The 17,788-nt window shown below is 49.6% G+C and overlaps 1 protein-coding gene across 1 annotated transcript in view; it reads left to right on the forward strand.

The window, feature by feature from the left end:
• LOC144107831 (F-box/LRR-repeat protein 12-like) overlaps nt 1-17,521 on the forward strand; it is a 34,672-nt gene extending 17,151 nt beyond the window's left edge. Inside the window, exons 2-4 of the mRNA XM_077641039.1 lie at nt 8,567-8,975; nt 12,353-12,574; nt 15,681-17,521. Of these exons, the coding sequence (XP_077497165.1) occupies nt 8,567-8,975; nt 12,353-12,574; nt 15,681-16,016 (967 nt within the window). The 3' untranslated portion in view covers nt 16,017-17,521. The remainder of the gene's footprint in view (nt 1-8,566; nt 8,976-12,352; nt 12,575-15,680) is intronic.
• The last annotated feature ends 267 nt before the right edge of the window (nt 17,522-17,788 follow it).

Consider the following 17,788-nt stretch of genomic DNA (forward strand, 5'->3'; position numbering starts at 1 on the left):
AACGAGACAGTTTTATAGCACTTCCTATTTTGAACCAACTACCAGAAGTTGCGCTGAGTTGTGATTCTGTCAGGGCTGAAAAATCTGCACTGAAAGCTCGGGTTCTGAATTGTGATTACACAATTTGCTTATTCCTTTCGCGTTTTGCATCGTAGTCGCGACACTTTGTATTCCGCTCATTGAATAGAGATTTTCCTATACTTGTATTTCAATATCGGTTTATCAATTGTTCAGATAATGATAATTGTATTCATTTTGTTTTGTTCTGTTAGTTGTGTTGGCGTTCCCGTCAGCGGTCGTTTGTTTTTTTTTTATTGGGCGCGCATTGTTGCGACTTCCGTGTCCCGCCGCCCACAAGAGCTTGTGCTTGTGTGGGCAGACGCAATGTAATGTACAGCCTTCCTGGTTTTTAATAATATAGCGCGAACATCGACCAAACTTCAGGTCAGCGCCTTGTAACGGCGATTAGCGCGCAGTGCAGCATGCTTTTGCATGACTAAGATGTGACACTGAGACGTGATTTCCTTTTTTTTTTGTCCTATTACGGGAGACCGCGCTGGCGAAGGAGAGTTAAGAAAAAATAACAGGAAAAGAAATACATCAGCACGTGGAAACCACAGCCTGGAATGCGAACCTTCTGATGTGAGCAGCACTCTGCGAAGTGGGAACACGATAAAAGGGGCACCATCCAGCTCATTAATCAGTATTTCAGTAGTTAGACGGTATAAAAAAAAAGCATCGCAGCTTTCAAACGTCTCAGTGTGACATCTTAGCCACGAACATGTGCTCTACTGCCCGCCGGTTTTTTGCCACAACAGATATTGTGGCAGGGCGTGTGTCCTCGTTGGAACAGGGTAGCAGACGACGCTCTCCCTTCGTGCGCATGCGCGAACTGTCGCCGTGTTGCACGTTTATCGCCGTTATTATAAAGCGCTGACCAGCAGTTTGGTCGACGCTCGCGCTATATTAAAAATCAGGAAGGCCATACATATATTTCTCAATAAAGTTTCTGTACGTATGTATGTATGTATGTTGAAACGCGGCCAGCAGCCCAGCACCGGAAACGCATGCGCGAACGGAAAAGTAGCCTCTCTCAGCAGGTTCCTATACGCACGTCAGGCAACTCCGGCTGGTCGAACTGAACCCGCAGCAGCCTTCCACCATGGCTTGGACACCGACGATTCCATCGATAGTGTTTTACGCGCGTTCTGCGTGCTCAACCGTATACGTATCAGTACTCTGACGTCTGACACGTTTCCAGCGAGTTAGGACTCGCTCAGCAGTGTACCTTGCATTCCTCCTGCGCGGAGCCAGACACGAGCACCGTCACCATCATTGGGGGCTCGCACAGTGTCGCAACGGTGAGAGCAAGGCGAGGCAGAAATTCCCTGTTCATCCCTCTATACGGCCATGTCCCCACCAGCGCTTGTTTTAAGTATGAAATGCTTTCAGCTCCTGTTCTCGCCCAAGTAGGCCGAACATCGTCCGGAAACAACGGTGAACCTGAAACCCATCCTGGCGGTGAATCCGAGGTTGTGCAATGTAAACGAAGGACATATTGGGAAAAAACACCGCACAAAGGACAGGGGACCACAAGGAAGAAAGGCATAGGAGGAACGCTCGTCTTTTTTTCTTCTGGTCCTCTGGCCTTTGTGCGGTGTTTTTTCCCAATATGAACTTATACCAGCTCGCCCGTTCTACTAAGTAGACTAAGGAACTTCTAGAAAGAATGAAGCGTACACTGGAAGAGCACGAAAGGGCAGAGCAGAGACGAAAACGCGCTGATAAATTCTAGTCTTATTAAGTAAGCACTACGCAAATACAATACCAAAGATGCGCTTGCACGTCACCGAGCAACGTCAGGGGGGCAGAGGTTGCTAGGATTACTTGATAGGCAGATGCCCAACTAGAAGAGCTATTTGTTTTTCCTCCAGAGTGAAGACAAGTCTTTGCCAGACCCGTATCATATGCCTCGAAGATAAAATATAGGCCTCTATACAAACTGTGGGTAGATTTGCTGGTTGCTTTTAACATGACTGTAGTCCCATTCAGTACAGGTGGACGACAGTATTACCGGAAAAATACGAGGACAGATTAGATGATGTCCTTTTGCACATCGTCGTCTTCATCAACCTTCATTTATGGCGATAGAATTCTGTCTTCGTCGTCGTTATCTGGTTTCGCATGTTTATACAAGTTAGGCATAAATTCTATGCCATTCCTTTCTTTGGGTATAAATATTCGCAGCGGATTTCAGGACATGTGCATCAACTGCGACGCTGGACCTGATCCTGGTCAACGTATATTTGACTTGGAGCGTGCACTCTAAACACGAATGTGCCTGTATGGGAGTAAAAAGAGAGTAAGCTTACCTCTAGCACACTCCCCTTTGTAAAAGAGGGTGAGTGCCCTAGAAAACAGCTTACTCTCCTCTTTTTTCTCCTTTCTGTTTCGAGTATAGCTTCGACAGCTAGTTGCAAATGCTTACGCCACTCAAACCGGATGTCCAGAGTTAGTGCTGGTCGGGATATGTCTACGCATATTTCACGGACCGTGCCGCCCTAACTCCTCTCGTTTCTGTTCATTCCCGCGTCTGGAGAAACCTCCGACGGCAGAAGCGCTGGTATCTTTTGTTTCGTTTTTATTCTCGGTCTTTTTATTTCTCGCGCGCTCTTGCTGTGGCAGAAGCAGGCCGATTTCCGCAGCAAGAGCAACAAAGCAAGCGGGCGCTGGCCAGATTCCCAGTTCTAGAATTACCCTAATCTCTACTTATGCTCAGGGCTGCACGAAGTAGTTCAAGGAGCGGACGAACCGAGCGGTGCGCATACGGTCGGGGTCGCCGCTGCTCCTCTGCGATAAGCCGCTATCAAAGAAAAACAAAAAACGCTTCGCGCAGCGAGTTGAATATTTGGTCGTCAAAGTATCACGTCCGGCACTTGCCCTGCACTTGTGTCGGCAATGTGAGAAAACTAAAGAACGTTTTAAAGGGACTATGCAAAGAATAAAAAGTCGCTTGTAAATGTTTTCAATGCTTAGAAATGATGCTAAGAAGCATTCACACCAAGTATGAGTCTTCAGAACTGAGCCGGCAATTTATTATGAACTTTTAAAACCGTGTTTTTTTTTTAATTCGCGGGCCGATTGGTGTGCTCGTAGCGATCGATTTTGGAACTAAAATTGCGAAAGAAAGACGTGACACTACCCATGACGTCACGGGCACACTTCCGGTAGCCGTGAAAATCGTCTGCTCGTGCCGCCGCGCGACCCTCTCGGGCAAGCGAGCCAGGGCATTGCCTTCGCGCTTATGGTTTCAATTTTCCTCTGCCGCCTCCTTCTGTCGGGAGTTCCGGAGCCACTCGCACGGCTCTTCGTGCGCACGCATAGGGCTCGATGCCCATCGCGGCCGTAAAAGCGAGCAGTCGCACCTCGAGGTCCGGGTTTATTACTGCTAATTACCACAGATGACAAGCAAAGAAACGCGACGCGCGCCGCAATCCAGGAAGGCGAAGAGACCGGAGAGATGCCGCCACGCCGCCGACACTGCTGCTGGGGGGCTAGGAGCGACAACCGGAAGTTGCAAAATAAACGTTAGCGGATGACGTATTCATGGGCGGGGCCCAGTCCCAGAGCTGTTCTCTTAATTTTTTTCTGGTGCTCCTCGTGTACGAGTTGAGGGGGGAGAGGAGGACCATAATTTTTAATCGCCTATATCTTCGCTGTTATTGATGCTAGCTCAAAAAATCTTGCACTGGGGTGACGAGTGATCGAATGCCTATCTCTCGTCTGCTTTAAGTAATCTCAATTAATTTATTGCATAGTCCCTTTAACGTTTAAACCAACGCCTTTAATTTTAACCCTCTGTGTCATCCCTCCCTCTCCTTTGAAGGCTCCCGCCTCCTACGGCGTCTGCAAATACCTCTATCCCAACCTACACTATTTACATCGCCTACACCCAACACTTTACGAAGACAAATGTCCATGTTGAGGCGACACCCCAACCTTAACACATATCGCATGGACATGCCCCTAGAAACCCCACCATCTAAAACAGAAAATTAAAAATTGGTTGTTGGGGAAAGGAAATGGCGCAGTATCTCTCTCACATATCGGCGGACACCTGAACCGTGTCATAATGGCAGAGTTGAGTTTCCTCTTCCGGTGGCGATGAGAGGAAACTACTTGATGATGAAATCGGGGTTTCTTAATGACCCGGTGGTTCTACTCCCAAACATTTACATTACTCAAGGAAAGGAGAAGGTTAACTATTTATTTACAACATAGGTAAAAAAACGAGAAGAAACAAAGCAAGGAGAAAACTATTTACATGACTAAATCGTGGATCAGACGAATTCAGCCCCCGCTCAACCCAGAGCGCTTGGTTTTAAACCCGCTGTCTCCGCCCTTAGCGGGGACAGCAACCAATAAGATAACAAACGACCCATCTCGCCAATCAGTGGTTAGGGAAAGGAAAATAAGGTCCGCCCACTGATCAGAGATTGGGGAAAAAGTTCTGATTAAAACATTTGGGAAGGAGGTTTCAAATAACCACACAAACAACACAAATGCGACTTCCGTTCCCCACGCCACCCACGGCACCACAGATGCTAGAAACCTGTGCCGACGAGGCGATGACTCAGGTTGTTGACAGCAACAAAGAGAACACAGTCGTTAAGTGAATAATCCGTTTCCTGGTCACCCAGCACTCGGTCCCCACCCAGCTGTATCTCTCCCGCATCGCCGACGTCTCGTCACCCCTTGACGACGCACACATGTCGACAGCTGTATCTGGTTAGGCTTTTTCAAGGCGGATTATGCCCGAGGCGGCTGGGTAAACAAGGATGTCCGCTGCACGACGGAGGAAGTAGGGACCAGACGGCTCCCTTTGATGCGGCACGCGGCGCCGACACTGGCGCGGCCTTTCTCAGTCTTCGTTCGAAGAACGGTCAGCGAACTCCACAGGCAGGGATAAAGGAGGGACTGTGAGAAGAAAGAGGTGCCTGGCGGAGGGCTCCGGAATAATTTGAACCACCTGGGGATCTTTAACGTGCACTGACATCGCACAGCACACGGCGCCTTAGCGTTTCGCCTCCATCGAAACACTGCCGCCACGGTCCGGTTCGAACCCGGGTACTCCGGTTCAGTACCCAACTGCCCTAGCCACTGAGCCACCGCGGCAGGCAACCATCTAAAGCAGCGTAATGTGGTCCTGGAGCTGTAGAAGGTGAAGCTGACCAGTGTACGCCTCGACGACCAGGCAGCGCTCTTTCTCATCGCCAGAAGGTCAGCAGAAGCCTCTGGCGCCCTGGACTGAGGGCCCACCCAGATGCGTTCCAGCAACCATCCTCTTCAATAAATGTTTACTCGCTCATTTCTAGCTACTTGACGGTGAGCGTGAGGTAGGGTCGAGGGAAAAAAACGAAAGAATGACGGAGCGGGGGCCATCAAACCTTACGAAGAGAGGGTGAAGGTGAGGAGAGAAAGCAAAAATGAGGAAATTTGCCCACTTCTGGCATGTTCAGCGTCTTCGGAGTTTTTCCACGAAAAGTTGCACCTCGAGCAACGCACCCTGTAGCTCTTAGAATTACACAAGATAGGCATGATCTCTGCTTTAGGAGCTACTTAGATAGCGGGGCGTGCAACATTTGCTCGAGCAAATTTTCCTCGGATGTTTTTGTTCCTGGATGAAGTTTTGGCTGTACGCCAGACTGCTGAGCAAGGTCTTCGCACAGCTCTGAAAACGTTTCCCTTCGTTTCTCCATATACCTCAAGAGTTCTTCGCCACGAATGCTGTTGTTGCTGGTTGTAAACTGCCATATTGACCCGCTTTTTTTTTTTGCTTTGAAGTGCTAAAACACCTTGCACTGCTGCGAGAGACCTAATGTTTTTGCGTTGCAGTGTGCTCCCAGATGTAATCTACAGGCTGTCCTGTGGCTGCCTTGAAGACTTTATTAGCTGCCAGGTGTCAAAGGGTGCTTAACAACGCAGTATACTTGACCCTAGGCCGTCCCAGATTCCGTGCAATTAGCTTCGCCATGTGGGTCGGTTTTTATATGACCTTGTTAGCTCAGTGGTGACGTCTCCACTGTGACAGTTGTGCCTCAGGTTATCATATCCACTGTTAACCTACTTCCTCGCACTCCCTGTTCTAGTTTCTCGATCTTACGTAGTTGTTTCTACTTTATACAAATTAACTACCCTTCGCTCTCTTAAACCACAAAGCTCTCATGACCCATCGCGAGATAAGGTCCCGGGGCTGTGCATTATACGGGCGTGCCCAGTGGTTTTGTTCTCTTGCAGGAACCGAGAGCAATTACCTTCGTGGCTTTCAGCCGTAGTGTGTATCGTCTTTGTGCACCAGCCTCCTTTGAAAAGCCACAACGGTGGCTCAGTGGTTATGGCACTTGGCTGCTGACCCGAAAGACGCCGGATCGATCCTGAATTTCGATAGAGGCGAAATTCTAGAGGCCCGTGTGCTGTGCGATGGCATGCAGTGCACGTAAAAGAACCCCAGGTGGGCGAAATATCCGGAGCCCTTCACTACAGCGTCCCTCATAGCCTGAGTCGCTTAGGGACATTAAACTCCTATAAATCAATCATAAATCAGTTGGCTGCTTTGAAGCTTACAGTGGAGTTTTCTTATTTTTTTTCGTTTTTGTTATTCTGCGTAGAGTGCCTGCGTCGGCTTTCCCGCTATTTTGTTTGCTTAGGAAACCTCTTGATCTCTTCTTATTTGTTTGATTGTTTTACCCTGTTGTCTGCCGAATGTGATTGACCGCCTTGTAGTCGCATTTGGTTGCTGTTCGCTGAACCCTTGCACTTGCAGAGAGATCTTTCCACGTGACTTTGTAAGCTTATTGAAGCACCGGTTCATTCGAAATTTTTCGTTTTCCAAATGATGACATGAAAGCACCGCGTGCGAGGGCACTGGCGCTCGAAAGTGCTACGTCTTCGCGTTGCTCCGTGCACTGGAAAGATATTTCAACCGTACGACGTTCACGAAAGAATTTGATAAATGTTAACTGATCAGGCCGTGTACGAACGTGCATCGTTTCTTAGCTCGTGCCTGCGTTTTACGCAGTAACTGTTCAGGTGCCGCCACTGTAGCTTATGGCTAGCTAAGCCTGAAGTCGCGCATTCAAATCCCGGCCGCTACCACATTGCGGCGGAGAGGAATTTGCAAAAGTTTGACGCCCCGGTCACGGGAGTCAAACGCGAAATTTACCAACATCTAGAGGCGTCACGCTTGTGCAGCAGCAGGCTCTGTTGTCGTCGGCGTTCCCGTCGCATGCGAGAGAGCTAGGGGACGCTATGCAGCCCATGCAGGAAGGAAAGAACAGAGGAGGGGCGGTGACGTTGCATTTCTTGAAGCCGGCTCCCCCCTTGGCCGCTGTCTCAGTGCGCTTGCGCTGCAGATAGTGCAATTGACAACGCCGCTGCACCAGCGTTACCATTGGCTGCGCCGTTGGCCAAAGACTCGCAGTAGTCCTTCCGGTACACGTTTTGATCTCTCGAGTTTTCCTTCCTCCGTGACCAGCACCAACCACAGGCGGCCAACACCGCCTGGCTCGCGCATTTCTCACCCCGTCTTCCGGGCGTCCCTCCGCATGCGGTGCTTACTCAGCATTTCCTCTAATACGGAGGGAGTCCGACCTGTTCTCCCCGGCGCCCACGTCACTGCTGTGAGATGTTTGGTAGTCATGGTAACGTCCAATAGGGAGCACGCACGTCTTCTCGCGTGAGTGCTGCTCGCACACAGCTGCGCGAGATGCGGACATTGCCGCAACTGATGTCGAGATTTCAGCCTTTTAAGGGCTGTCGTTTAGAGGTATTAGATTGTGATGAATAACGTGCACTGTTGTTATTCGACGTTACTTGTGCAGAATAGGGGAAGAATATCGCGTAGCAGCACAAGCCTCAGTGGAGTAACGTTTGACTGGAAACGCACGAGCCAAGTGTCTTCCCAAGCGTTGCTGTCCAGCCGAGTCAAAGTTGCGTTGGGTTCTGTGGCGCATATAAGACTATCTGTCATGCAGCAGACGCAGGGCAAATACGTCTGTTGGAGCAGAGGTACTGAAGTTTGATATCCTATAGGCAGACCAGGTGCGCAGCGTTCAGCGCCGGCGGGCGACGGGTGGTTGAGCAGGGCGGCTCGACGATTTTAAGGCCATCGAGGCCCCTTTAGACAGTTTTTGATCACTGATATTGCCTTAATCACCTCACGGCGAAGCGCCTATCGCAACGAAATAAGCCTGCGTGCGACGCTGAACTTCATGTTAATCATCGGAGTACTTTATTAGTGCACTAGCGCTTATACCGGCCATTCTCTCATTTAGCCGCTGTCTGTCTCTGCCTGTTTACAATTGCAATTCCATGCTAATGTCCACGTTCAAAGAAGAACGGAGTCAGCAGCTATTGGCCTGTGCACGCATTCTTGGCCGCTAGGTGACGACGCAGGTAGTAGCAAACTTACCGCATTGCAGGTTGCCTTCAAACATTTGATTCTCTCAGGAAGCTAAAGGTCGTTCGGCTTCCGAGAGGCAAGGCCTTAACCGGTGTCTGTGCGCAGCGTGTGCCGGTGCTGGTACGCGCTCTGCCACGACCCCGTGCTGCGCCGGCGGCTGGACGCGTCCGTGGTGCCCCTGTCGGGCATCCGCATCTGGCGCCTGCTGCGCCACCAGGTGACGGGTGGCGTGCACGAGTTGAAGCTGCGCGGCTGCTTCCTCTACCGCAGCCGCTGGGGGCCCTACGCCAAGGGCTTCCACAGCCTGTCGCCTTCGCTGCACTCGTTCACGCTGGCCGAGCTGCGGCGCCGGTGCCCGGCGCTGCTTGCGCTCACTCTGGCCGACATGGCGCTCGCCTTCGACTCGACGGGCGCGCCGCCCGCCATCGCTGACCTGCCGGTCTCACTCCGCCGCCTGGCGCTCAGGGCGTGCTCCTTCCAGGCAGTGAGCTTCTTCCACAGGGACCCCCACCAGGTGCCGCTCTTATCCCGTCAGTTCCTACATATGTAGGAACACTAGTCTGTTACACGTACTGATCTGTTTTAAATCCCTTCATTTAGTCTGTTTCACTCACGGGCTAGCATAAAACATCATGCAATTGTTTGCTGTCTGGTTTTGAGCAAGATTATTCTTGCATGCAGATGTTCTTTCTGGTATAATGATATTTAATACTGTAGAATTAGAGCTCACATCAGGAGTAAAATCCACTGTCCGACGTCAGCAAATTCGCTCATTGTTCGAGAGAGGTCTGTGAAATTGTGATGTCATCTGAACTTGCCCTTTTGGTTGTGAGCAACCTAGATAGAGAATCGAGGTCAAAATTAAGAAAGATGTGATATATGCAAATGTCAGCACCATCACAGTGTAGCGGACACCTGACACTGTAGCTAGCAGTGTGCATATGGCGGTTGATGGACCAAAAACTGCAAAGAAATTGATGCAAACAAACAGAAGTCGCAATAGAAGCAATGACAAATATGAAATTTAATGCTATTGCTTTCCGTTCTTGAGGTGAATTAAACGTCCCAGTTTTTTTATGTAGGTTCATGATGGCTTTAAGCTTTTTGTGAAAATGTCTTGAAATTTCAATGCGTTTCTTCTCGCTTTTTTTACATTCACCATTATTCTGTAAGAGCAGTTTCTTTATGTATTTTGCCATGTTTTGTTGTGAGCGCTACGTGAAGATGGCAGTGCGTGGGCCTGCGGCTTTGTCAAGTTGTCAAGTATGCCAGCTCTTTCTGCATGCCTACGGTATCGTGTGTTCGTGATGCAAATAACGTCAGTATTGTTATTATTGTAATTGCACGGTTTTTAAAATGCATTGTGTGTAGTTCATACACGTCGGTCAGTTTCAAAGAAAATGGGTGACAGGAACATGTGTGCTCTCTCTTCACTTCTCCGTGTTCTGTTTTGCATGACCTGAAGTTATCTCTTTTGGCCTGCCCTAAACAAAGGTCCTTGGGCAGCATTTCCAGCTTCATTATTCGCCCTGAGGAAAATTAGGCTTGTGTCCACGCTAAAAACAAGTTAATACCGCGATAGAATAGGGACATTGTGTTTGCGGACCCAGGTTTTGTCATTGAAACATTGCGCATATGTCAACACTTCGCGCACTTTTGCGTGCGCTCCCAGACACCCTTAGAGCGTGTGGGGGTAGCGGTCTCAGTCACAAAGGAGTTGTTTTTGACTCAGCGTGGCAAGCTCAGCTGGAGACCAGCTACCAAATGATAAGGGGGTTGGTCATTTGGTGCCCAGCTTTTGCCGGTCGCAAGCCAGAGAATGGGTCGGAGCCAAAGGTTCACAAAACAAAACAAAGTTTATACAGCGAAGAGACGATACAAAGGATTTCACTATCACTCGTACGAGCAGATACAAAGTGATTTACAAATAGAAAGCAACTCATGCAAAGTAACAATAGAGAAGGATTACAATTTATCAGAACCTTTGCACCTAAAGTGCACTAACACACAGAGAGACAAACAACTAAAACAAGATTTGTTCACCGGGCACTATGACAGTCCGGCGACCTGAGGAGCTCGACGGGGCTGTCCCGCAGGCTGGCGCACGTTGCCTCACTGGTCCTTGGCCGGTCGAGTGGTGTTCTCCCGGGAGTCGGGCGGGCGCGCTTCTCGGAAGCTTAAACGGCGGCTCGGGCTAACAGACAGTGGTTGCAGCCCCACATTTATAAGCGCAGCCCGCGTCTTTTTGTTCTTCGCGCCAAAGCAGGCGCACATACACGCAATATCAACTGCACAAGCTTCTCCTCGCGCCGGGCGCGCGACCCCATTGCTCGAGCGTGGAAATCACCGTCCAGAAAAATCTAGGTCATTCTCGCCACGCTGAGTCATCGGCGCCGGAGTGAAGGGGAGAGGGTATCACTTTAGCGCGGACAAGGATACCCCCTTTCCACGGACAACGAGCATAAACTTCTCTGACATTCTAGAGAAATCGACGCCGCGCACGGCCATGCCTCCCTCGGCGCCGCGCCAGCGAGCTGAGTGGCAGCAGTACGTGCAAAACTACGCACTCTCCAGGGGTGCTTCCCCGCTGTTTTTTTGTTTTATTTTACAGCGCGCGGGCACGATTGCTTACGCGCTGTGCCCTTTCTTTCTAATATGCGCCGAATTTTGTGACAGCATACCATCAGTAACCCTCGAACACAATATATTCAGCATCAACGTTTATTGTGGCCTTAAAGTTCCAATGGATCTTACATAAGGCGATCAGATATTAAGCACAGGAAACTAGATAGTTTGACACCATGTAACTTCACTCAATAAATTAGGTTTTTTCGAGTCGTTGGGGGAGCGGGGGCAGTAATGCAGCAATGTTGTCCCTCCCGTGCACACCCCACACCTCGCTTTCCCTACAGTCTGGTCTAGGGACTTCAGCTGTCTCTAGCCCAGTAGTGTGCCTACCCCGGTGGTCACACATGCACAGGCTGGAAGGCTTACATTTCTGAACCCCATTTCCTGTTTCGTGCCAATGCCACCAGTGACAGGCTCTACAAATCAATAAAAAAAGCTTATTCTTGCAAACGTCTAAATAAAGCTCATTTTTTGCATAGTTTACCTTTCTTACTTATTCATTGTAAGCTGCCCCGTGTACCCAGGGAGACTTTGGCAAGCTTTTTGTTCCCTTAGATAGTGTGTCTACTCCTTCAGGAGTGTATTATACATCCCTCTGAAAGGGTGCCTCCATTCAGAATACCTATTGGCGTATCCTATCATGTGACATCATCATAACCCTGTTGCAAAATCTGTAGAGTGTATATGGGTTGAGAAACCGAGTTTATAGAATGGGACCAATTGGGTCAACCCGCATCACTCTGTTAACGCAGCCACGTTAAGCATTAATACATAGCCTGGCCTTGTTCTAAAGGCCTAGCATAAATCATGCTAACATTTACTTGATCTTCAGTACTACTTTTCATGCAAAAGAAGTTTATTTTGATAAATGGCCTCAAGTCACCAGACAGACTATGTGAAAGATGGTGGACTAGACATATATGACTGAAGCCAATAGTCACCGAAACCAAGGAGCATAGGGGATGTTTTTTTTTATAAATTTGTGGTGTTCATCAGTGCAAGATTAATAAAGTGATTATATATAAATATAATTTATTAGAAAGCGGAAGAAAAAACAACCCCATGCCGTCGGCGGTATCCGAACTACGACCCCCGAAAGTCGCACCTGGTGCTATACCGAGTTACAGCGACGGCTGTCCAATCTGCTTTCTAAATGAGCTAAATGAGCGGGCGCTCCGGTGCGGACTCATGGGAGCACCAGTATTTCGCGCATGGAGAGGAGCAGATGGGAGGGGCGTTTCTGAACGTCAGTTTCGAATGCAGCTTCTGTCCCGGCTGGAGCTGCTGGACCTTGCAGACTGCGTGCAGACGGACGGCGCGACGCTAGCGCTGCTCGCTGAGCGGGCCAGCTCGCTGCGTGCCCTGGGCCTGGAGCGCTGCCGACGGCTGGACGGCGAAAACCTGCGCAGGCTGGGCAGCTCGCTGCTAGGCCGCCTGCGAGTGCTGGACCTCGAGGGCTGCCCGCTGGACGATGACGCGCTTGCGGTCAGTATGCTGTTTATGATGCGCGCATTTTTAACACGGTAGTGTTAAAGGTCCCGTTATCCAGAAAATCCGGCGTCGGCGTTGTGAGCGATAAATAGGGTGCGCACCCGCCGGAGAATCAACCTAGGTGGCCCACCTGGTTCACGTGACCTTGTTGTGTCACCACAACTGCCCACCGGATTGTGAGCAAACTGACTACCGTAACAGGTGGCAGTCAAATTAATGAATGGTCGCGAGGGTTGCTCGGGCAGCGCAACTTGGGTCGCACGAGCCCCGCCGGGCTGCCTGGTGGCAGCACCTGCCATCGCAAGGCAGTGGCATATCCTTTAACTGCTGCACCATTGCAGAAGGAGTAGTGTGAGGACTCTCAGGGACCTTTGAATGCAAAGTTAAGAATAACCAATTCGGGATATATGGGCATTAACGCTATTGCGTCATATCCTTAAGGCGGAGGTCAAATGTCCCCTCCAACTTTTGTAGCGATAGCTGCATTACGGTAGCATTCCGAGCCTTTGCCGTGGCGCTGTAACCTTGTGGCAGCGCTGCAAGCCTGTGGCGGCGCCGCCACGCTGTCACGTGGTTGGTCACGTGTTGCGGAGCAGCTGCCGGCGGCGCGGCACCGTGGCTGATCACGTGGTTCGTCATGTGGTTGGTCACGTGACCAAGTTCCACTCTACCAGCTGTAGCTATCGCGTCACTCCAGGTTTACCAGAGCTTAACCACCGCCAATTTTTTTGAACTGGTGCCAACTAACCCGGTCCGACGCTCAAGTCCTGCAGGGGCAGTGGAAATTTCCAGTGGTTCTCAGTAGCGATTCCTTCCGGCTGTCATTACGATTCCCGCTGTTGGTGTAGTGCGGGCGTGACAGATTCTGGGCCGGCATGGCTTGTCTATGTTGCATGCGTAATTTATCAGCAGTGAATGCAACTGGGTCTTCGTGGTCTTCCTTTAATGCAGCGCAGACGTGGAGCTCGACCATGTAGGATTCGGTGCATGCTCACAACTTCAGTCTCAGTCATTATATGAGTGTAAAACGCCTCTTGCCATATTCATGCCACCACTTAAATAAAACTAGCTGACGCTTCAGTGTTTCACGCCACTGCTTGTTTGTATGAATAGTCGGGCAAGTAACGAATATTATTAGAAGTATCCAATTAATGGTCTATTCGGTTCTATCACTATTCAATTCATTGTTGATTCGGTTTCTAGCTGCGTGATTCGTATTCGATTAGGTAATGAAGCTACACTATTCCTACTCCATTCAGTTTTAATTTAAGGACAACGCAGCGAGCCATGGAAGGAAAAGTGATAGTTGTAACGTTATGAGACCGGAAGCGGGCAGAGTGGATGAGGTAACAAACGCGGGTTAACGATATCCTAGTTGATATCAAGAGGAAGAAATGGGATTAGGCAGGGCATGTGTTACGAAGGCAAGATAACCGCTGGTCCTTAAGGGTAACGGATTGGATTCCAAGAGAAGGCAAGCTTAGCAGGGTGCGGCAGAAGATTAGGTGGGTAGATGAGATTAAGAACTTTGCGGGCATACAGTGGCCGCAGCTGGCAAAAGACAGGGTTAATTGGAGAGACATGATATAGGTCTTTGCCCTGCAGTGGGCATAATCAGGCTGGTGATGATGATGAAGCTTCAGTACTTATTACATCGCTCTTCGTTCGTTTTCGCATTTTCTAACCATTGTCTTCTGGTGCATCCGGGGGGAAAGAATACCTGCTAAATGGTTCAAGCTCATTGCCGTGCATGCAAGTGAGGACACCTTTCCCCTTATATTACGTTTCGTTTATATATCTATATCTTTGGCATGGAGCAATCCCTAAGCTGAGCTCTGTGTGGCGGTCCACTCAAGGCGGCAGAGCACAGTCAGCGGCACCTGAAACTCCGCCAAGTGGAAGCCTCTGACGTTGTCAGCAAGGCAGCATATGCACATCCTGAGCTGAATGGCAGTGGTGGGTATCATACATGTCTGTTTTTTACTGAACAAAAGGCAATAGTTAATAGTTACGATCATAGGTTGCATTACAGCTGCATCGCCACAGTAAGAAAAAATTATTATACAGTGCTGGTTATGGTTTTTATAGTTAGCTGACCCTTTCTGTATTTACTACGTGGTATGGTGAGGGACCCATCGCCGTTCGGCCTGAAATGTGACCGTAGTACGCGGATCTTCTTTCTGAGTGGCCTCTTGCTGTCTGTATGTCATGGCTTCAACCGTTGTTATGGAACTGCAGGCTGCTACTCGTGCTCTTCACACCGGAAATTCAACACGACGGCAAGATGGGCGAGTTGGTGATACATACTTAAGGGAAAATATCGCAAAAGACGGGGACAAGAGAAGAAAACAACAGGACCAGCGCTAACTCACAACTGAAGGTTTATTCACAGGAAACAAACCTTCAGTTGAATAAACCTTGAATAAACCTTCAGTTGTGAGTTAGCGCTGGTCCTGTTAATTTCTTCTCTTGTCCCCGCCTTTTGCGCTATTTTCCCTTAAACACCTGAAATGTTGGATGCGGACCGGCAGCGGTGGCTGCCTTCGGGCGGTATTTCAGGTATACCCACGACAGCACGCCTCTGCACCCCTCTTGGTAATGCACAGCCCTCTTGGTGAACAGCGTGGGCGCAAGCGAGTGCAGCGCTCGCCATGCAGAACTTCATTTGCCTGCCGACTCAAAGGCTGACATAATGGCGCGAGCAGTGCCGCACCTTTTGTGGTCTGGGCGCTTTCTGTTGATCTACACCAACTGCTGACAGGAGCTGCAAGGCGATCGTCTCGGGTTGCAGCCCGGGAACAGGCTCAATTCAACTATCGAGTTTGTTTTTCAGACACAGGGATGGTTTCGTTCACTGGCTACAGTTGTTTGAGTACTCCCCCTCCACATCACGGCTTTCCGCACAAGAGTGGCCGAGTGTGTGATCGAAGTCGTCGTTTCCGTGTAGAGCAATATTTTTTCTGCTCGTGCGTTCATTCCGAAGGCGCCCACGCACGCCGTGGCTGTTCTTGCTCTTCTAAAAATCGTGTCCCAGAGCCGAAAGGTTGGTTAGCGCATCTGCGCTTCTTCACGGTGCATATACAATGCTTTCTGCTCGCAGGCGGTTCTGGGCTCAGCATCCAGCCTGGAGCAGCTGTACCTGGCCAACACGCCGCTTACAGAGGGGGCACTGCGTCGCTCACCCGTCACACCCTCGCTGCAGCGACTGTGTGTGCGGGGCCTGCCCGCCGCCCTGCTCGAGGACGTGTGCCGGGTGGCGCCGCTGCTGTGCGTGCTGCTCGTGGATGAGGCACAGGCAGCTGCCATGAACCCTGTGTCGCTGCTGCCCCGGGGCTTCCGCCTGGTGGTGGCTGAGTGCCAAAAAGGTGAACTGGCGGACACGTGTGGGCACTTCCTGGGAGGCGCCGTGCGGCGCGCGCTCGAGGCGGCTCACTGAGGGCCACTGACAGCAACCAATAGACCTTTTCATTAAGAGGTCTTGGGGCACCGGCATGTAGTACACTGGACTATGGTTGTATGAGATCTCCCCACAGCCCACGAAACCGGTTGCTCCAAAAGTCTGGAAAAGGTCAATATGTGCCAATGTTATGCGATTCCGTTCTCTCTAAGGTGCGGCACCTCAGTAAGTATCGTTAAATGGGTGGGTGAATGGAGGCTAAAGAGCATCCCCTTTAAAATAAAAGGCTTTATACTTTGCAACAGGGCGGTGGCGGATAACACGAGGCCCAGCATTTTTTTTTAGTGCTATACCATTAAAAGCTTCGTTGAAAAAAAAAATGCGTCTTCGGTCACAAAATGTGCCTATTTGCTGAGGGACAGTGGCGCCATCAAACTAGAAGTGATGTCACGTCCAGTAAAGGCATCAACAGCTTCTAATGCTATTGCATTGGTAACACACAAGATATTTGGTACCCCTGTAAATTTTTCCAACATATATTTATTATTAGTGGTATTTGAGGAATGGAAATAATGCAGTAACTGTCTCACTTCTCCGTGGACATCTCAACCACACCATAAGGGAAGGGAGCAAGATGGGAGTGAAAGAAGAGAAAGAAGTACCGTAGTATAAATTTCCAGAATAATTTCGACCACCTGGGGATCTTGAATATGCACTGACATCGCACTGCAGACGTCGCCTCCATGTTCCCAATCTTTCAACCTTAAGAAGTATTACCTTGAAATTTACCTTTTTCAGATACAGATTCCACTTACTTCTATGCCGTGCCCACTTTGCATCATGGACTTCCAGTTCAGCAGCGCCACCTGAACACAATAGCACTAGTTGCCATAGTTTCTGGGGAGCATTGGAACACTTAAGAGAGCACTTCAAAATACAGTTCCCTCGTCTTCTTTTTCTTTTGCACCACAATTAACCAAACACAGATCTTTTGTGATCTCTGCTGGGTGTGTGTTTACTTTATAGATTGCGTTTTGAGGAGCTTTTGAGTGAATGTGGCCATTTGAAAGGCTGTGAGGCGAGCTGGCATGCGAAATCAAAAGCTGGGGTATAGTGTCCTTTTGAGAGAACGGAAATACGCTGTGCCAGGATTCCCCGCCGCACGACTTGCTTGACGGTCAGCCATGGCAGCTGGTCACTGTGATTCCAGTGGTCGAAACCTTTAAGTGTGTGGGGGACGGGCATCCTCCCTGCTGTGGAGTGTGCCAAGAATGTCCTGGTGGACTGTACTGTGATCCGATGTACCGGGAGCTCTACCAAAGTGGGGACAGTTGCAGCTGGTATGATGGAGGAAAGAGCTGACAAAAGTGGTGCAGTGAACACCACTGTGCAGAAGCGATACGAGATTGCATTTCTGTGCAATGTGCGTCATAACTTTGTTAGGCATTATGATGGCACAAGTGCGTCATGTTCGTTTGCTTAGGCTCGTAATTTTGGTGCACATATAGCGCTTCATTGTAATAAATTATCTTGTTACTGGTCAACGCTGTGTCTGTTTTTTTTTGCGTTTATCTCGTTCTTGGTTTTTACTGCAGTTGCTCACTTGCCATTACTTGCACCAATCTACCTTCTTTTTGTAAAACCATGTGGTAGCTATTTGCAGCCTTGGCTGTATGAGAAACCTGTCCCGCTGTAAACGATGTCGTGGCATGTTGTAACACTAAATCTACTGCGTTCACTGGCTGGCCAGACACACTGTTGCTGCTCACAAGCGTGTGCGACCTGTGGTCACATCATGTAGACAGACCGAA

The sequence above is a fragment of the Amblyomma americanum genome, chromosome 10 (assembly GCF_052857255.1).
Source record: "Amblyomma americanum isolate KBUSLIRL-KWMA chromosome 10, ASM5285725v1, whole genome shotgun sequence".
NCBI classification, from domain to species: Eukaryota; Metazoa; Arthropoda; class Arachnida; order Ixodida; family Ixodidae; genus Amblyomma; species Amblyomma americanum.